This window comes from Prionailurus viverrinus, chromosome E1 (genome assembly GCF_022837055.1).
Source record: "Prionailurus viverrinus isolate Anna chromosome E1, UM_Priviv_1.0, whole genome shotgun sequence".
Classification (NCBI taxonomy): Eukaryota; Metazoa; Chordata; class Mammalia; order Carnivora; family Felidae; genus Prionailurus; species Prionailurus viverrinus.
The window spans coordinates 51874542-51895740 of NC_062574.1; the positions used below are offsets into that span (position 1 = coordinate 51874542).

General features: G+C 52.6%; 1 protein-coding gene across 1 annotated transcript; it reads right to left on the bottom strand.

The window, feature by feature from the left end:
• Positions 1 to 18077: 18077 nt before the first annotated feature.
• Positions 18078 to 20904, bottom strand: ACTG1 (actin gamma 1). Its single transcript, XM_047832780.1, has 5 exons — positions 20762 to 20904; positions 20040 to 20408; positions 19318 to 19756; positions 19044 to 19225; positions 18078 to 18951 (listed from the first exon to the last, which is right to left on the bottom strand). The coding sequence occupies exons 2-5, from the start codon at positions 20400 to 20402 to the stop codon at positions 18808 to 18810; spliced, it is 1128 nt and encodes a 375-aa protein (XP_047688736.1). The 5' UTR covers positions 20403 to 20408; positions 20762 to 20904; the 3' UTR covers positions 18078 to 18807.
• Between the last annotated feature and the right edge of the window lie 295 nt (positions 20905 to 21199).

Sequence of the window (21199 nt, forward strand, 5' to 3'; positions counted from 1 at the left end):
CTCGAACCCATGACCTGGGCCGAAGTCAGACGCTCAAGGACTGAGCCACCCAGGCTCCCCGAGGTTCAATCTGTTTTTGAGCAGAAAGTGGAGGGGAGAGGAGGGGACAAAGCACTTACTAATGCAGACGGGTGGACCCGCATCCTTGGAGCGGGCACTCCAGCATCAGGAGCGCCCCCACCCCCACCCCGGACCCCCGGATGCGCAAACTGAGGCCCCGGGAGGCTGAGTAACGGGACCAAGAGGGCACAGCTGCGAAGCGGCAAAGCCCGGATTCAGACCCCACCGCCGGCTCTGGAGCTCGGCTCTGAACCGCTGGGGGCTTCCCGCCGCCTTCCCCCCTGCCACCCGCACGCCCCGCGCGGGCTGCCTCCCTGCAGGTGATTGGCCAGACCGTGCGGAACTCCGCCAATCGGAACACAGCTCCCTCTGACTCTGGGTCGGGTCCCGCGGGATCCCCGGGAGCAGAGATGTTTATTTCCACGCGCGACAAGCTGGCGTGGACGCGCGGGGCGCGTCTGGGGTGCGCGGAGCCGAGAAACCCCGTGCCGCCCTGTTCACACTGCCTGGAGCCTGTGGTTCCCTGAAGCCTGACGCAAAACCATGGCCGAATATGACCTTCCACCCCCACCCCTGCAGCTCGGCCTCGGCCAAACACAGGCGACTTTGTATCCGGATGTAGTGATAGAAAAGACTCCAATTTGGGGGCATCACTAGCAGCTGCACCGAGAGTTTGGGGCCCACAGCAGAGGGTTCAAGGGCAGGAGACCCCACAACCAGAGCACCCTGGGTATACCTAGGCTGGAGCCTGCTTCCTTGGGTTGCTGCCCACCTACCAGGAAAGGCGCTCAGGCTTCCTGCGGCTTCGGTGGGCTGCCCGATCTCATCTGCCAAACTGTCTTTTCTCATTTTGTTTCCCAGTGCGGGGTATCACCACCAAGAATCCGGACCGAGGACATAGCCTGAAATGGCTGTGTAAGGGTTTCCCTGAGCCACCACGCATCGTGTGTATGCATGCATTTCTCTGCAGAGGCAAGTCCCGGGGGGGGGGGGGGGGGGGGGGGGCATGGCAATTAGGAATAAATTCAGCTGCAGGTAACTGAAAACCCAATTCACAGGCGATCCGACGCATAGGGGTTTATTGTCCTGGTATAACCAGAAATGTAGAAGTGGGGGCTGTCCTCGGCCAGGACCAGACTCTTTTAGTCTTTAGTCTTTTAGTCTTTTAGCCTGTAGCAGGTGGGTCTGAGCTTTGGTCTCCACGGGTTGCAAAGTATTCGCCGGAGCCTCAGACATTGTTCACAGCCCTCACCCCAGTGAAAGAGAGAGAAAGAATGGAAAGAAAGGAGGAAGAGGCTGGGCGGGTCACATCTGTCCCCTTTTATGGCCGGAGAAACCTGTCCCAGAAGCCTCTGCAGCAAATTCTCCCCGAGGCCTTTTGGCCAGAACAGGCCACTGGACCTCCCACCACGTGAGGGACTGGAGACAGCCAGGAGCCAGCTGGCCACGGTCGGCATTAGCCAAGCATCCCCCAACCCTGGGGCTCAGCAGTCCCAACAGAAGAATGGTTCCGTGGGCAAGAAAACAGTGGGAGTCCAGATGGGGCGGGCAGCAGGCTGCCACCGGTGGGAAGGCCCTGGCATGTTCAAGCAGAAGAGGAATCTTTTTTTTTTTTAATTAAGATTTTATTTTTAAATAACCTCGACACCTAGCTTGAACTTGGAGCTTGAACTTCCAAACCTGAGATCAAGAGTCTTCATACGCTACCCACGGAGCCAGCAGGGTGCCCCAGAAGGGGAAAATTTTAACAAGATATCGGGAGGCTCACAGGTTACCCAGGGGACCAAGATCAAGGACGGTGTAGCCGGCCAGAAAGCCCAACACCCTGCCACAGGGCCGGACAGGTGAGCACAGCCCTGCTGCTGCCTCCGGGCACCTCGGCACAGAAGGCTACAACCAAGGCCACACGCCGGACATCCACCGGGCCCACTGCCGGCCCTGCTGTCACCCCCGCCACCGCCCACGGCCAGCGCGGGTCCTATGCCGCCTCTATTCACGGTGTGAGTCGAGGCTGGAGGTGGGCGCACCAGGTTGGTGGTGCCCGGGCCACTGACCCCACGTGAGAAGGAGGTTCTTAACCTATTGGACATAAGCCGGCACAACATTTTGGAAAGCGGTTCGGCAATACATACGGATAGCCTCCAAATGGCCACCCCCTGTGGCCCAGCAACATCACGCTAGGTAACCTCTCTTAAGGATGGGGGTGGCAGTGGGGAGCCTCGACCACTCACGCCATCACAGAAGGGTTGATTTTAGCCATAGCACGTGGCAGCAGCCGACGTGTGCAGCGAGGCGAGGGCGTGAAGCTCGGCCCAGCCACCTTACAGAGAATATTTAATACGCCGGGGAAATTCTTGCATCGTGACAGCAAGTGAAAAGGACGGAATGTACCTGGGATTGTCTTGGCAAAGTCTGATGAAGTGTTATTTCCTGAGAGCAAGAAACCAATTACCCGGGCTTTTAGCTTAGCTGGCAGGAAGTCTTGTTTCAATAGAAAGTTCCCCCATGGAAATGAGGAAAAGGCTTAACAGGCAAACGCCCTCGGAGAAATCTCAAGGTTGGTTGGCTGAGAGGTCGGAAGAAGCAGACGCTCCCAGACAAGTTCACAAAGGTGCGTAAGTAAGAATTCCCATCCTCATGTTGGGGGCAACAGTAAGAAACGTGAAGCCATCTCAGCAGCCATCAGGGAGAAGCAGTTACCTGGCAGTAAATTTCCATAGCAGAATACTACACAGCCATGACGAAGGTATGTCTGAACATATGGACGCGGAAAGTTGTTACTAGCATGTTGATAAAAGAAAAACCAGGGGCTCCTGGGTGGCTCAGTCGGTTAAGCGGCCGACTTTGGCTCAGGTCACGATCTCGTGGTCCGTGAGTTTGAGCCCCGCGTCGGGCTCTGGGCTGACCGCTGGGAGCCTGGAGCTTGCTTCGGATTCTGTGTCTCCCTCTCTCTCTGCCCCTCCCCTATTCACGCTCTGTCTGTCTCTCTCTCAAAAAATAAATAAACGTTAAAAAAAATTTTTAAAGAAAAATCAGATCATGGAAGGATACATCCTTTACGTGTAAAAATATGTTACTGTGCACATTATCAAGTATAGAGGGGACTTCTGTCTCCCGCCGTCATGGGTTCACTGGTGTGGGATTTGTCCTCGTGCCATAAGCAACTAGGACACTGCCAAGAAAAAAATATATGTAGCGACTTTCTTAAGACATCCGGCAATAGACAGCCCAGGACTCAGATCCCTAAGAGAAGAAAACAGAGATGTGAGCCACACAACGATCTCGTCTTTCTGCCTGGCAGTACGCTCTGGGCTGAGACACAGAAGACAGAAGTCTCCTGAGTTGAGACACAGAGACTGGAGTGTGGCGAGGCAGACGCGGTTGGAATTAGCAGGGCAAGGTGCTAAGTGGGAGTCACTATGCAGAGAACAAGCTCCAGAAATCTGCGCAGAGGTTCCCTTACGGCTTTGGTGAATTTTAAACTGTGCTTGTGTACGAGGAAATCCCATGAGACTCACCAAAGAGCGGCTCCTGGAGAACTGTAGCGCTGAACAAGTCCCAGAGCTCACATGGGACAGAGAGACGTCTGGGCTCCCGACAGACCTCATTAAGCATCCAGGGCATTTCACGGAGGTTTCATAATAGCCACGTTAGTAGCAGGGCTAAACTGTCCCCGCATAAAAGGCTAATCCAGACTCACTCTAACAAAGTTTTAAAAACCTCAAAAAGGGGCTCCTGGCGGGCTCAGTCAGTAGAGCACGCGACTCTTGATGTCAGGGTCGTGAGTTCGACCCCCACATTGGGTGTAGAGCTTACTTACAAATAAAATCTTTAAAAATACGGGGCGCCTGGGTGGCGCAGTCAGTTAAGTGTCCGACTTCAGCCAGCTCACGATCTCACGGTCCAGGAGTTCGAGCCCCGCGTCGGGCTCTGGGCTGATGGCTCAGAGCCTGGAGCCTGTTTCCGATTCTGTGTCTCCCTCTCTCTCTCTGCCCCTCCCCCGTTCATGCTCTGTCTCTCTCTGTCCCAAAAATAAATAAACGTTTAAAATAAATAAATAAATAAATGAATAGGGGTGCCTGGGTGCCTTAGCTGGTTAGGCATCCAACTTTGGCTGAGGTCATGATCTCACAGCTCATGAATTTGAGCCCCACATCAAGCTCTGTGCTGACAGCTCGGAGCCTGGAGCCTGCTTCGGATTCTGTGTCTCCCTCTCGCTCTGCCCCTCCCCTGCTCACACTCTGTCTCTCAAAAATGAATAAATGTTTTAAAAAATTTAATAAATGAATAAATAGGCTTCAAAAAGATCAAACTGCCTTGCAAGTAAGTTGATATCCTGTCAAAACAAACTTCAACATTCTTTTTTTCCCCAAACTTCAACATTCTTACAAAAAAAAAAAAAAAGAACAAAATCCAGAGATTCAATAATTTAACTTTACAATGTCCAGCATTTGATGAAAAATTACCAGACAGGTGTAAGCAGAAAATGTGATCCGTAATTAGAAGAAAAATCAGTCAATACAAAGAGACCAAGACAGGTGAGAGAGAGCGGAATTAGCGGATATTTAAAAATAGATGTTATATATATATATATGTTCATGAATTTAAAACAAAACATGAACATAAGGAGGAGAAAAAGAGATGATATAAAAGAAGCCAAATGAAACGTCTAATGCTGAAAAATACAATACCTCAAAATAAAAATGAACTATAGGGACCTAAAAGCAGAGAGACAAGCAAAACAAAAGACTGGTGAACCCGAGATCACAACAATAGAAAATATTCAAACTAAATCACAAAGAGAAAAAAATGTGAAAAATGAACAGAAACTTAGTGACCCGTGGAACTATAGCAATCAGCCTAATGTATATGTAATGGGAAGTGGGTTTTTTTGTTTGTTTGTTTTTTAAATTTTTTTTTTCAACGTTTATTTATTTTTGGGACAGAGAGAGACAGAGCATGAACGGGCGAGGGGCAGAGAGAGAGGGAGACACAGAATCGGAAACAGGCTCCAGGCTCTGAGCCATCAGCCCAGAGCCCGACGCGGGGCTCGAACTCACGGACCGCGAGATCGTGACCTGGCTGAGGTCGGACGCTTAACCGACTGCGCCACCCAGGCGCCCCTTTAATGTTTATTTATTTTTGAGAGAGAGAGAGAGAGAGAGAGAGCAAAAGCATGAGCGGGAGAGGGGCAGAGAGAGAGGGAGACACAGAATCTGAATCAGGCTCCAGGCTCCGAGCTGTTGGCACAGACCCCGACGTGGGGCTCGAACCCACAGACCGCGAGATCATGACCCGAGCCGAAGTCGGGACGCTCAACCGACTGAGCCACCCAGGTGCCCCAGTGGGAAGCTTTTTTAATGTTTTATTTTTATTTTTAAGAGAGAAAGAGCACCAGTGGGGGAGGGGGAGAGAGAGGGAGACCGAGGATACGAAGTGGGCTCTGTGTGCTGACAGCAGCAAACTGTGTGGGGTAATGACCTGAGCTGATGTCGGATGCTCAACCGATCGAGCCACCCAGGCGATCCTGCAATTGGAATTTGAAGAAATAGTGGCTAAAATTTTTCTAAATTTGTCGAAAACTGTCAAGGCACAGATCCAAAAATTTGACAAATCCCAGCAAAGTAAAGATACATGAAACCACGCCAGGATACATCTGAGTCAACATTTTGAAAACCAGTAACAAAAAGCGAAAATGCTTAAAAGCATCCAAAGGTGTGTAGGGAGTGGGGGAGGGGCGTGTTTTATTTAGGGAAACAAAGGTAAGAATGACTACTGACTCATTGTCAGAAACAATGAAAACCAGAAGACAATGTAACGGCATGTTTAAATTGCCGAAAGGAAACAAACCCTATCAACTTAGAATTCTGAATCCAGAGAAACTGCTCCTCCAAAAGGAGGGCAAACAAAACTTTTTCAGAAAGACACAATGGAGATCCTTTCTGCCAGCAGACTTGCACTACAAGAAATATCAAAGGAAAAAGCTATATGGGGTGCCTAGCTGGCTCAGTTGGTGGCACACGCAACTTTCATCTCCGGGTTGTAAATTCAAGCCCCACGTTGGGTGTAGAGATTACTTAAAAAACTAAAATATTAAGGGGCGCCTGGGTGGCTCAGTCGGTTGCGTGTCCGACTTCGGCTCAGGACATGATCTCACGGTTCGTGGGTTCGAGCCCCGTGTCGGGCTCTGGGCTGACAGCTCGGAGCCTGGAGCCTGCTTCGGATTCTGTGTCTCCCTCTCTCTCTGCCCCTCCCCCGCTCATGCTCTGTCTCTCTCTGCCTCTCAAAAATAAGGAAAAGTAATAAAAAAAAATTTAAGTGAAATATTAAAAAAAAATAATGAAGGGAAAGCTACAAGCTGAAAGAAAGTCATACCAAATGGAAATAAAGAATGCCCTAAATGGGAAATGTAAGATTTTTTTTTTTTACTGTTTTTAATTCTTTTAAAGTTGACTTTAAGCAAAAATGAATAGCAATGCGTTGTCAGGTTTTAACACATGTAGAAGTCCTAGATGGCAAAGGCAGCACAAAGACGAGAGAAAGGAGATGGGAGTGTATTATTGTAAGGGTCTTACATTGTATGTGTACCAGTAAAATCATATTTGAAGGTAGACCGCGGTACGTCTGGAGGGGGTGTGGGGACAGGAGAGTGAATAAAAGCCAATAAAAGAAATAAAACGAAGTACTGAAGAAAATATTCAGTCACAAAATGCTGTAACTTGTCAATAGTTGCATTAAATGAAAATGATCTAAATACTCCAATCAGAAGTCAGAGGTAGACATACTGGACGGAAAAACACGACCAAAATAACTGATGTCTGCAAGAAACACATTTTAAATATAAATCGGCCGAAAGTTTCAAATGGAATATATTGGGCCATGCAAACAGTAATCATAAGAAAGGGGAGTTGCCATATTAGTATCAGACAAAGTAGATTTAAGGACGAGAAATATCACCAGAGGTAAAGGCATATCAGCTCTAAAGGTGTATACCCCTAATAACAAAGCTCCAAAATACATGAGACAAAGTCTCACTGAATATTCGCAAGTGGAGTTGGATATTTCAACAATCTTTTCTTAGAAGTTGAGGGGACAAGGGTGGCTGGCTGGCTCAGTCAGTAGAGCACGTGACCCTTGATCTCTGGGTCATGAGTTCAGGCCCCACGTTGGGCGTAGAGCTTACTGAGTAAAACAAAAAAATCACAGGGGCGCCTGGGTGGCTCAGTTGGTTAAGCGTCCGACTCCTGATTTCGGCTCAGGTCATGATCTCACGGTTTGTGGGTTTGAGCCCCACGTTGGGCTCTGTGCTGACAGCGTGGAGCCTGCTTGGGATTCTCTCTCTCCCTTTCTCTCTCCTTCCCCTTCTCTCTCTCTCTCTCTCTCTCTCTCAATAAATAAAAAAAATTAAAAGTCACAAACAAGGAATTGAGAGGACAAGAAAACAATTAGTAAGGAACAGAATACCTGAACACACTATCAATACTCAAAACTTAACCTGATAAATCACAAGGGAATTAGGACATATTTTTAGCCAGATTATGTGGAAAACACATCAAAAACCTGGAGATGCAGCCAGGACAGTGCTTAGAGGGTATATGTAGTTTTCAATGTTTGTATGGAAAGATGATAAAGTCCAAAATCAGGTATATAGGTTTTTATGTTAAGGCCTAGAGAAAAGAACAGCAGATGAAACCCAAAATGGAAGGAAAAAGAGCAAAAATCAATGATATAGAAAATGAATAAGTAACAGAGAAAAATCAATGAAAGCAAAAGAAAGCTCTTTGAAAACCTCAGTAACTTTGATAAAGCTCCAGCCGCACTGTTTTTATGGGCTGAATTGTGTCCCCACAAAATTCATGTGCTGAAGTCTGAACCCCCAGGCTTGAATGGAACATGTGAAAATGTTTGATTTCCAGAGGAGACGTCGAAGAACACAACCTCGGATTTCCACTTTTAGCTCTGACACCAAAATCATGGTCCACAGAAGGAAACATCGAGCTGGACTTTATTAAAATGTAAAGCTTTTGCTTTGTGAAGGACGCTGTTACTGAAATGAAAAGTCACAGACTTGGAGAAAATATTTGTAAATCACACATCTGATAAAGGTCTCGCATCCAAAATATATGAACACTTAAAACTAATAATAAGAATTTAACAACACTGGGGGCGCCTGGGTGGCTCAGTCGGTTGAGCGTCCGACTTCAGCTCAGGTCATGGTCTCACGGTTCATGAGTTCGAGCCCCGCGTCGGGCTCTGTGCTGACAGCTCGGAGCCTGGAGCCTGCTTCAGATTCTATGTCTCCCCTCTCTCTCTGCCCTTCCTCTGCCTGTGCATGCTCTCTCTCTCTTAAAAAAAAGTAAATAAAAGAATTTAACAACCCTGGTACAAAATGGGCAAAAGATCTGAACAGACTTTGCCACCAAAGACACACAGATGACAAAGATATGAAATTATGCTGGGCACCATTTGTCATTAGCGAAATGCAAGATTAAAGCAAGATACAGCTACACTGTTTGGCTAAAATAAAAACCAACCCTGACATGTCAGTTTCTCAGAAAATTAAAAATAGGATTATCATAAATATGATTCTGAAATTCCAATTCTGGGTATATACCCAAAACACCTAAAGGCAGGGCCTCAGAGATATTTGCACAGCTAGATTCACAGCATCATTATTCATAATAGGCAGCAGTGAAGGAACCCGAATGTCCACTGACGAATGAATGGGTAAACAAAATGGGGTCCATCCATACAATGGAATATTGTTCATTTTTATCCTTAAAAAGGAAGGAAATACTTAAAAAAAATTTTTAAGTATTTATCTTAGGGAGAGACAGAGCACGAGCAGGGGAGGGGCAGAGAAGGAGGGAGACATAGAATCCGAAGCAGGTTCCAGGCTCCGAGCGGTCAGCACAGAGCCGGACACGGGTGAGGTTCAAACCCACAAACCGTGAGATCGTGACCTGAGCTGAAGTCGGACACTTAACCGACTGAGCCACCCAGGTGCCCCGAAAGGAACGAAATTCTAACACATGCTATAATATCGATGAAACTTGAAGACATTATACTCAGGGAAATAAGCCGTCACAAAAGGATACGATATGAGGAACCCTCTTATACGAGGTCCCTAGAGCAGTCACTCATAGAAATGGAAAGTAGGGTGGTGGGTACCAGGGGCTGGGGAGGGAAATGGGGAGTTGCTGTTTAATGGAGACAGAGTTTTGGCTTTCCAAAACGAAAAGGATTATTTGGGGCGCCTGGGTGGCTCGGTCGGTTACGCGTCAGACTTCAGCACAGGTCATGATCTCGCGGTCTGTGCGTTTGAGCCCCGCGTCAGGCTCCGTGCTGACCGTGGAGCCTGGAGCCTGCTTTGGATTCCGTTTCCTTCTCTCTCTGCCCCTCCCTACTCGCGCTCTGTCTCTTTCTCTCTCGAAAATAAAAATAAAGACATTGACCAAAAAAACAAATGAAAAGAATCCTAGACATTAGTTGCGCAACAATGTGCTTAACAGCACTGAATGCTTAAAGGTGGTGTTGACGGTAAATTCTCTGCTATGTGTATTTCACTGTAATTTTTTCTAAAAAAAAAAAAATTAGGATACCAAATTGCTGACAAGGGTGGAGAGCAGCGGAACCTCTCATCCACTGCCAGTAGGAATGCGAAATGGTACAGCCACTTTGGAAGATCATTTGGCACGTGCCTACAAAGATGAACATAATTTTACCATTCAGCCCAGTGATTACGCCCCAGATATTTTACCCACCTGATTTGAAAGCGTATGTCCACATAAAAACGTCCATAGAAATGTTTGCGTTCGCTCTGTTGGCAGTTGCCAAAACCTGGAGGCAGACAAAATGTCCTCCAGGAGGCAAGTGGCTAGATAAACTGTGGGACTATCCATACACTGGACACGAGCAGGTGCTGCGAAGGGGCTGCTGAGCCAATGCTGACACGTGGGAGAACCGGACGTGCATGTTGCTAAAGCAAGAGAGGCCAGCCTGAAAAGGCTGCATACTGCTGCCTCCGTGAATGTGATCTTCTAGAAAAAGGAACACAACGGAGACAGTAAACAGATTGATCATTGCCAGGGGTTTAATGGGAGTGGGGGTTGGGAAGAGGGCGCACAGGGCGTTTTTTAGGGTGAGGCAGCTGTCTTCATGGTCCTGTGACGGCGGGTACATGAGACCACGCGTTTGGCCAAACCCATAGAATTTTACAGCAGAAAAAGTGAGCCATAATGTATGCAAATTTTAAAAAATGACCTCCTAGGTCAGGGGACCCCGGGAAGGAATGCAGACTGTCACAGAGAATCTCACTCTATTACCAAAGCCTGAAGCCGCCTGCCTGAGGGGGTGGGGAAACGATGCTGACCCAGGTCACTTGGGAAGTGAGCGGGGTCTGTAAGGGCAGAAGGACTGTCACAAGACCTGCACTGTGGTCGGTAAAGCTGTTTCGGCTGGGTGCCCGTCAGCAGTTCTGAAACCACGGCGCGCGCGCCGGGACTGAGTGATTGAGTGGAGGGGCGGTGGGGCCGGGAGCCCGGTCTCCCACCATCGGGGTGGGAGTGGGCAGATGAGCAAGGGGCTTATCTGACCCACGTGGTGGGGGTTAGTGGTGGAAACATCGGTAAGAACTCATGTTTAGTTTAATATAAGCACAGGTGGTCACATATAGAAATGTGTGTGTGTGTGTGCAGGTTAATACACGCACAATATATCTCCTTGCTCTGTCACCAGGGAGGGCCTACAAGCAAGGACATCCCGGTAGCAGTGAGCACACCCAGCACCCAAATTTTGGTCTCTAATACCATTGTCCAAGCAAAGGAACCAGGCTCCTCGGAGAAACGGTTGACTCTAGGACTGAAGCAGGAAACGGACAAGACCAGCCTGGAGCATCCGGTGGTGCTGGGGAAGGAGGTGCCCCAAAATAAGGCACAGTGATGGGCCTAGTCCCAAAAGACACAGGAGCACTCCCACCGAAAGAGCTCCCAGTGGCCAGTTTAAACAACAAAATAAATAAGGTGCTGGATTAGAATCCACAGGACCCACGGATACCGAGCTATCGATTGCTATAAACGTATGCCTGAATAAACGGAGGGAGGAGAATGCACAAATCTGGCGTGCGGAATTCTGAATAATGTACGTGGAGGCTTCCCCCTCGAGGAGGTGAAGCGTAGGTGGAGCACGACCCCCCAGCCCCGAAGTGTGGGCCGCACGTAGTGACGGCCTCCCAGAGAGAACAGTACCGGGAGGAGGAATGAACACATCTCAGCCAGGCGGTCAAGGTCCCGCCCACGGTGATGGCGTCACCTTGACGGCACGGACCCCTGACACGAAGGGAAGGGCGCTCTGCCTCTGCGGTCTTCCTCCCCAAGCCCATCGCGCAACATCAGACACATCCCAACAGAGGGACGGCCCCAGCACCCCCAGAGCTGCCGGGCCACCGGAAACCAGGGACGACGTGAGAGACGGCTGAGTCCAGAGATGCCTGGGGAGACGTGAGAAAGGGGCAGAGGATGACGGGAAAACCGAGGGCACCTGAACGGTGTGGACTTTGGTTGACAGCAGCGAGCCCGTAGTAGTTTGTGATTTGTGACACATGCGGCACGCTGACGGGAGGCGCTGACGGCGGGAAACGGGGTGGGGTGGATGAGAACTCTGTACTCTCTTTGCAACCTTTCTGTAAATCTGTAACTGTTCTAAGATTACAAGTCGATGAAAAAGAAACTAGGGGCTCCTGGGTGCCTCAGTTGGTTAAGCGTCTGACTTCAGCTCAGGTCATGATCTCACGGCTCTTGAGTTCGAGCCCCGCGTCGGGCTCTGTGCCGACAGCTCAGACCCCGGAGCCTGCTTCGGATTCTGTGTCTCCCCTCTCTCTGCTCCTCCCCTGCTCGTGCTCTGTCCGTCTCTCTCTCTCTCTCTCAAAAATAAGTAAATATATTTTTTAAAGCTTTAATAAAAAGGAAATAAAGGAAGGGTGCCTGGGGGGCTCGGTTGGTTGAGCAATTGACTCTTGGTTTGGGCTGAGGCCATGATCTCACGGTTCATGGGACTGAGCTCCACACTGGGCTCTGCGCTGATGGCACAGAGCCTGCTTAAGAGTCTCTCTCTCTCCCTCTCTGTGTGCCCGTCCCCTGCTCACTCTTGCTCTGTCTCTCAAAATAAATAAATAAACTTTAAAAAATCTCCAAAAAACTGAAAAAAAAAAAAAAGAAAAGAAAGAAGACAGAGAGGAAAAAGAAAAACACGGGAAGATAAATTTAGCTCAGGGGGTAGCATAGAACATGCAATATAAACTTGTCTTTTCCTTTTTAAAGCCCAGGGAGAAAATGAAGGATCCTGCCTCGTAGCTCACAAGCTTTTCCTCGGTGCTTGTGGTAATCGCTTTCCTTCATACGTGTCCGTCTTTGCCTTTGCGCTCAGACATAATGTGTTATTTTTTAAAGGTTATTTAAGAGAGAGAGAGAGAGCATGCAAGCAGGGGGAGGGGCAGAGAGATCCAGTGTGGCTCCTGACTTGGTGTGCAACCTCACCAACCGTGAGATCATGACCTGAGCCCAAATCAAGAGTCGGACCCTCAACCGACTGAGCCACCCAGGCGCCCCGTGTCATTTCTTTTTTTTTTTTTTTTTCAACGTTTTTTATTTATTTTTGGGACAGAGAGAGACAGAGCATGAACGGGGGAGGGGCAGAGAGAGAGGGAGACACAGAATCGGAAACAGGCTCCAGGCTCTGAGCCATCAGCCCAGAGCCTGACGTGGGGCTCGAACTCACGGACCGTGAGATCGTGACCTGGCTGAAGTCGGACGCTTAACCGACTGCGCCACCCAGGCGCCCCCCGTGTCATTTCTTAAATACAGAAATATATGTCTGTTTCCCAGGGGCAGAATTTCTTCATGATCCAGGCAGTGCAAGCCTTTAGGGGTATCTTCCTCATGCGGATGAGAACAGGGGCCCTGACAAGGCCAGTCCAAAGTGACCAAGTGTTGCGGTCACAGTGGGTGACCAAGAACGACGGGGCTCTCGATACCACCATGACGCCTCCTGCCCAACAAAGCGGGATGGGCGGTGGGAAGCTGGCCCCGTCGTGTCCTGCTGGAGCGGGCCAGCCCCTGGAGCCATCCCTCCCGTGCCCCGAGTGAACATCTCAGAAATGCAGGGCTCTCTCTAGTGTCCGCCCCCCCCAACACCAAATCACAGCTTATCATCAGCCTCTGCTTTGGGGAAAACAAGTCACGGAAGGGGAGGGGCATGACGCCAGAACCCCTACTTCTCAAAGCCCCTCCTCTCCAAGCGGCCCTGGGGCTGTGACCAAAAGAACGGTGTCGCCAGACTTTTTATTGAAACAGAAACACCCGGAAAGGCACACACTGAAACTGCTCTTCACCAGGAAAGTTCCAGAGGGGTCTGCAGGCTGACCTGACCACGCACGGTGCCTTCACAGCCCGCCCAGGGCCCGTGCTGAGGACACAGGGAACCCTTAGGCATCACAGGTGATGCTGTGAGGTTTGGAGACTGAGTGCCACCCCCACGTGGTGCCGCGGCCCCTCCCTTTGCCGCTTATGAAGCAGGTCCCCCCCCCCCTCCCCCGAACAGCCCTGTTCACACATCAGCAGAGTGCAAGAAGTCACCGGTCCACACCGCTGGGGAGAAAGAAAGCCACTGTCGGGAAAGAGCATGTCTGCAGGCAGCGATGTGCCTCCACTAAGACGCGACCTGTGGCGCGTCTGGAACCCAAATTTAACCGGGCGTCCCCTAGCTTTATTTGCCAGACCTGGCGGCCCCCCGATCTGTCTGCTTGACCCCTCTCCCCCGAGAAACAAGGTCACGCCAGACCTCCTTCCCGGGAGCGGGGCACGGCCTTGGTGAGCAGGCCCCCCCCTTGCAAGGGGACCGGGCCACACCAGGCCGGGCCAGGGAAGAGGGTGGGCCAAAGCCCCCTCAGGAGGGGGAAGTGGGGTGGATGCGGGGGGCCGGGCTGTGGACCCCCCTCTCTCCCTCCTCCTGCAGCCTCAGCAGGGGTCTCTGCACCACCACCACCCCCCCGCCCCCCGCCACGCGCTCTCCCTCCACACGGCAGGTCCTGCCAGCCCTGTCTCGGACCCCGAGCCGCGCTTCTTTGCCAGGATCCTTCTGGATCACCACACCTGTGTCTGTGGAACATTCTCAGGCCTGTGCCCGGTTGGTTTCAGCCTCGTGCAGCCCTGAGGGCTCGGCCGGTGATCTGCTGTGCCCTGTTCCCGCCGGCAAGGCTTCGTGGCCTTGTCTGTGCCACTGCGCTGGCCCAAGGCTGCCCGGACCCGAGGGGAGCAGCCCAGAGAGGGCACCGGGGGCCTGGCAGGGGCCTCCCCGAGCCGCCCGCAGGGCCATCCCCACCCCGGCTCCTGGCCAGGACAGGGAAATGGAGCAGCGTGCAGACCTCGGGCCGGGAGGCATCAGAGGGGCACAGCCACGGCGGGCATCCCAGGCAGGCTCCGATCTTACGCAAAAAACACCATTAAGACTTCCACAGGAGTTGCACTGAATCTGTAGATCACTTGGGACAATACTGACATTTTAACAAGATTTTCTCCAATCCATGAATATGGGATACTTCAACCTACTTACGTGTTTTAAAATTCTTTTTTTTTTTTTTTTTTACAAAGTTTTATAGTCTTCATTGCACAAGTCTTGTATTTCCTTGGTAATTCCTGAGTATTTTATTCTTCTTGATGCCGTTATAAACAGGATAAATTTTATATTTTGTATATTTTAGCGCAATTTAAAAGAGAGACGGGGCTGCCTAGGTGGCTCAGTCGGTTGAGTGTCCAACTCTTGATTTCAGCTAAGGCCGTGATCTCACGGTTCGTGAGTTTGAGCCCCCTGAGCGTGGAGTGGAGCCCACTTAAGATTCTCTCTCTCTCTCTCTCTCTCTCTCTCTCTCTGTTTCTCAAATAAGCGGCACCTGGGTGGCTCAGTCAATTAAGCATCAGACTTCGATTCAGGTCATGATCTCGCGATTCGCGAGTTTGAGCCCCGCATTGGGTCTGTGCTGACAGCTCGGAGCCTGGAGCCTGCTTCGGATTCTGTGTCTCCCTTCCTCTCTGCCCCTCCCCCCCAAATAAATAAACATTAAACAAATTTAAAAAATAAAATAAATGGTTAATTACAACGAAGATAGATGATAGGTAGGTAGACCGATCGATCGATCAATCAATCTTACACTCCAGGGATGGAGACAAGTAACACAGGCATCGAAATGGGGGGTAGGTGCACGGGGGGCAGACTGGGCTGTGCAGGGATACCATGGATGGTCGCACAGGTGGTACACTGCACAACTCCAGAGGGTGCCGCTCACATCTACTGTGATGTTGTATCGGGCAGGAGAGGCTCGTTATGCTGCATAACACGTGACCCCACAATCTCCTTGACTGCTAGCGATAAAGATTTCTTTCCTGCTCACTCCGTATGTCCATCCAGGTTGGCTCTGATGGCATCTCTCCAGCCTCCAGGCTGAGGCAGGAGCCTCTCTCTGGAATACTGTGGTCCCAGGGCCACTCCGCTGGCTCCTAAAGCTCCTCCACTCCTATTTCATTGTCTAAGGCACGCCCCAAACGTGTGCCAAAACCCACAATCAGCGGGGTGGGAAGGGTATCTGTCCTCAGAGAGGGGCAGCCTCCCCCAAATGTTAGAGGACCCTTGGGAATCACACACCATGACAGGCCTCCCTGGAGGACACCCCTAGGAGGGGCCCCAGCAGGGAGAGGAGAGGGAAGGAAAGCTTCACCCGGATGGCCACCGGCCAGTTGGGGGGGGAGGCCGCAGGCCAGCACGGCTGTGGGAGGCCACGAGGCCCTGGGGGCTCCACATGTAGCAGGGACCCCCGCAGCAGCAGCCCACAGGCTTCTCAGAGGGAAGCTCTCTGGGTTGGATGTTTGGGGCCTCTAACCAGAACAGGTTCTGGAAGCCATAGTCTCTCACTCACCGGAGACCAGCCTCGCCAGTGTGAATCCTTGAAATGGTCCCTGTCTGCTCCTAGAGCACTGGTCATTTGGGATGAAAGGACCTCGGACTTGGAATTGCAGCCGATAAACACAATGTCCTTCTCTTGCGTGGGGACAATGACTCCAGGTTGGAGCGGTCACTGACCGCCTGCTGGGCACGTGGACGCTCCTCACCCTGCGGGAAGCTTGGGCACCCGCGAGCCTCCCGCCCCACTCAGAGCGCACCCTTCACCTCTGCCTCACTGTCAGGACACCTGAGTGGCCGTGGGGAAGGAGCCGTTCAGGGGCGCACCGAGTCCCCGGGGAACACAAGACGCTTCTCCAAGGAGCCATCCCTTCCAGAAGCTTCCATTTGTTAAACTAAACAGCATTTAAGACAGCCTCTGAGGTTTCATCTTCTGGACGTCGTCCTCTCACATGCTTCCTTTCGCTTGTCGGCAGACTTCCCTGACTTCGCCTCGCTGGTCTGCAGCTCCTTGCGTAGTCTGGAGATAAACCCCTGGTTCTCCATTTAGGGGACGCTGCACCCCAAGTACTGGTCTGACTTGGTTGATGGCGTTCTTGCTCGAAGAGAGCTTTTTCTCTTGTAGAAGCAGGCAGAGCTGTCCCCGTCTTGCTTTGCTTTAAGCGGATGGTTTCAAAAGCCCTCTCAAGCCCCATCTCCCTTCTCAAGACAGCCTCTTGGTGGATTCGGGGCCACTGAGAAATGAGGCTAACGACAGGTTTCCTGGCTTAGGTGTCAGGGGCCTCACTGAGCCTTCACATCCATGGGGAGGAGGCACTGCTCTCCTGTTTGGGGACACAGGGCGTACATAGAGGGATGAGCCCACCCACCCAACACCAGAAAGGTGGAGTCCGCACGGGCCTGTGTGGCCACCACACCAGAGGTCTTTCTCCCCCAACACATATGGAGCCCAGTCCGTTCTGTTCCTGGGACCCAGCACGCTAAGAATCACACTTAGTCCCAACTCAAAGTGGAAAGCTGCCCAGAGTAAAAAAGGAATTTGAGGGGTGCCAGGGTGGCTCAGCGGATTGAGTGTCAAACTCTTGGGAGTTCAGCTCAAGCCGTGATCCCAGGGTTCTTGGATCGAGCTTCACCTTGGGCCCAGCATGGAGCAGGGGGGCCTAAGATTCTATCCCCTTCTCTGCCTCTGCCCCACACCCCCACTCACTCTGGACAAAACAAAAACAATCTGAATGGCCGCTCTGAATGGTCACAGGAGGGAAAACAGGATGAAGGCCCGAGTCTGGCAAATCCCACTTCCGGCTGAGATGCTCCACAGCCCTCAGTCATGCGCTCTTGGGTCCCCTTGCTGCGATCCTAACAAAGCCCCTCCCAACCGGCAGAGCCCCCGCTAGGAAGCACCACAATCCTCCCTGCTGAAATGTGCTTCCCAGCAGCAAAGGCAAAAATGGCCCATCTGCCAGTCGAAATACTATTCTCCCATTTCAAAATTAAGTCCTTCCAAATTCCTAAGCTTCTTCAGTCTAGTTAACCGTCACTTCCCTGAGCCAACCTGCAAACGATAGACAATAGTTTGAAAATCCGAAAAACCTGAAGACTGAGGCGTGCCATTAGAAGCAGCAGACCTGTGACTGAGTCCAAGGATTTAGATGAAGGCTCATTAGCCTCCTTCACACCTAAGACTAGTTCCTTGGTTCAGTAACCCGAATGTTTCACGGATTCCGTGGCTGCTTCACTGAAACTGGTGGGAAGAAAGCAACCCCCAAGCCCACGATCAAGGAACCTGCCCCCTTAGGCCTCGAAGTGCTTCCCAAGTACCCGCAACACCGTTTTCCCCACAGCCACTTGCAGAGTTCTCCTGCCCAGGATCCTTCACGCAAAAGCCCCCAAACGGGAGGGCAGGGGACCCCAAATCCCAAGCTGCTGTGTGCTGGGCTGTTCACTAGACCTTATTAAAATACTCCCAACTCCTGGTCTGCAGGAAACCAAGCTGCTGCCCAATTTCAGCCAGTTCTCCTCCCAAACCACCCGCCCCTGCCCCCCCCCCCCCCAGACAGAAGCCAGGGCGCTTCACGGCAGCACTTTATTTTCCTCGCACAAGGACGCGTTGCTGGGGCCTAATGTTCTCACATGACAGTAGAAAACCAAAATTTGTTGTCATCTCTTCAAGAATTGAGAATTGTGTACAAAAACCTTACATAAATTAAAAGGATGAATAAATTTACAGTTGTAAATGCAAACCGTTTTCCAACTCAAGGCAATTAACAACCCACGGTGTTCTGGCAGGAAAACATCGGGTAAGAAAGGAAAGTGGGTCCCAAGGCTCGGACCTTCCCAACCCTGTCAGACCGGCAAGACAGAAATGACAACTGGTTCAGGACTCTTGCCAGCCTCTAGAGAAATCCTGGAATAGGCAGCTCTTAGACATTAATACCCTGCACAGATGGAGAATATCATGGTCTCGAAGATTCTCAAACCAATGGATTTCTCTTCCACGAACACGTTCTCAACCTCAGCCACGAAGTGACCGAGCCGCACGTACTAAGGATTTAAATCAAAGAGATGTACAGGGTATTAAACATATACCAAGGGAACAGTGAACTTGGATACAAGGTCAAGATCAGCAACAAGTTCTACAATCCAGTGCTGACATCAGATACAAGCTTCAAGGACAGATTTCTTTTCAAAGGCTTATTCCAGTTTCACGAGGCCAGCAGGAGGCGCACACACTTGCCAGGGCAAACCTAGACTTCGGAATTCACTCGTGCAGCAGACGCTGCGCATCTGCCCGCAGTCCGTTTAGAAGCATTTGCGGTGGACGATGGAGGGGCCCGACTCGTCGTACTCCTGCTTGCTGATCCACATCTGCTGGAAGGTGGACAGCGACGCCAGGATGGAGCCCCCGATCCACACGGAGTACTTGCGCTCAGGGGGAGCGATGATCTGTGAAAACAAAACCGTGGCTTTAGTTTAGGCCGCGGTGGTCTTCACAGCGGGGCCCCGGGAGGCCCAGCCCACGGCCACACTGGACTCACCTTGATCTTCATCGTGCTGGGCGCCAGCGCTGTGATCTCCTTCTGCATCCTGTCGGCGATGCCGGGGTACATGGTGGTCCCGCCGGACAGCACCGTGTTAGCGTAGAGGTCCTTCCGGATGTCAACGTCACACTTCATGATGGAGTTGAAGGTGGTCTCGTGGATGCCACAGGACTCCATACCTAAGAGACAATGCTCTCCCTTAGAGGGCGTCCTCCCCTCTCCCGGGCCCAAAGCGACGCAGCCCGAACTCGCGGCTGCCCAAGACACCTACCCAGGAAGGAAGGCTGGAAGAGCGCCTCGGGGCAGCGGAACCGCTCGTTGCCGATGGTGATCACCTGCCCGTCGGGCAGCTCGTAGCTCTTCTCCAGGGAGGACGAGGACGCGGCCGTGGCCATCTCCTGCTCAAAATCCAGGGCCACGTAGCACAGCTTCTCCTTGATGTCACGCACAATTTCCCGCTCGGCGGTGGTGGTGAAGCTGTAGCCGCGTTCCGTGAGGATCTTCATGAGGTAGTCCGTCAGGTCCCGGCCAGCCAGGTCCAGACGCAGGATGGCGTGGGGCAGGGCGTACCCCTCGTAGATGGGCACGGTGTGGGTGACCCCGTCCCCAGAGTCCATGACAATACCAGTGGTGCGGCCAGAAGCGTACAGAGACAGCACGGCCTGGATGGCCACGTACATGGCTGGGGTGTTGAAGGTCTCGAACATGATCTGGAAAAAGGCAACGGGCTCCTTAGTCAGAGACAGGGACCCGGAGCCACCCCATGCTCACACACCGCATGCTGGCATGCCACAAATGTGATGTGTAGAGAAAAGAAAAAAAGGTTGCAGGCAGAAACACAAACAAGAAACCTTGAGACTTCAGGAAGGAAATGCCAGGAGAAGAACAGAACCCTGGAAATATCGAAAGAAATACTTGAATTTCAGAAAATAAGGCGGAACAGAAAATGGCTAATGAAACAGACGAACGGCGGGCGCTTGGGGCAGCGCTTACCTGAGTCATCTTCTCACGGTTGGCCTTGGGGTTCAAGGGGGCCTCGGTGAGCAGCACCGGGTGCTCCTCGGGGGCCACGCGCAGCTCGTTGTAGAAGGTGTGGTGCCAGATCTTCTCCATGTCGTCCCAGTTGGTGACAATGCCGTGTTCGATGGGGTACTTGAGGGTCAGGATGCCCCGCTTGCTCTGGGCCTCGTCGCCCACGTAGGAGTCCTTCTGGCCCATGCCCACCATAACGCCCTGGTGTCGGGGCCGCCCGACGATGGACGGGAACACGGCTCGGGGGGCGTCGTCCCCAGCAAAGCCCGCCTTGCACATGCCAGAGCCATTGTCGATGACCAGCGCGGCGATCTCCTCTTCCATTGCGGTCTGCGTGAAGACGCGGCCGGCTTAGACACTGAGGGTCCGTCTGCCCGCCCCCCGCCCCCACCGAGCCTGGCGGGGAGTAACTGCCCGGAACTGGGACCCGGTCTTTCTCGGGGCGCCCCGCACTCGCTCGCGGCGGCGCGACCGGGACTCTCCGCACTGCGGCCCTGCCCCGCCCCACCCCCCCCACCCCCCGCGCCAGCCGTGCATCGGCCGTCCGCACCACACCCCGCCCCGGCGCGGCCCCCGCAACTCCCGAGGCAGTGTTGCGGGGACCCTGGGACAGGAGGCGTGGCGTGCACCTGCGGCGCCAGACTCGGGGCCCCGGGGCCCGCGCACGCAGGCCGGCCTCTTACCGGTGGAAGTGGCGGCAGTGGACGCGGACGACAAACGGCGGGACGACACAGAGCACGGGCCGGCTGCGGCGAGTGAGACCGAGCGCGGCCTCCCCCGCCGCTATTTAAGCGAAGCGGGACGCGCGCGCGGGCCGGCGGCGCGCGCGGCCCCAGAACATGTCCATATATGGCGATCTTTCCGAACGCCGGGCGCCCATTGGCTCGCCCGGCCGGGACACGTGGGGCCCCGCGCCCGGCCCCGCCCCCCGCCCGCACCGCCCCCAACGGCCCCGCCCGCGCCACCCCCGCGCGCTCGCGACCCCACGCCCCAGACCTTGTGCGGACCCGCGCGCGCGCGGGCCGAGCGGGTGGGTGCCCCCCACTTGGGGTCGCGGGCAGGGCTGCGGGTCCGACCGGCCCGCCCCGGGACTGCCGCGCCGTGGGGGAGGGCCCGGCTGC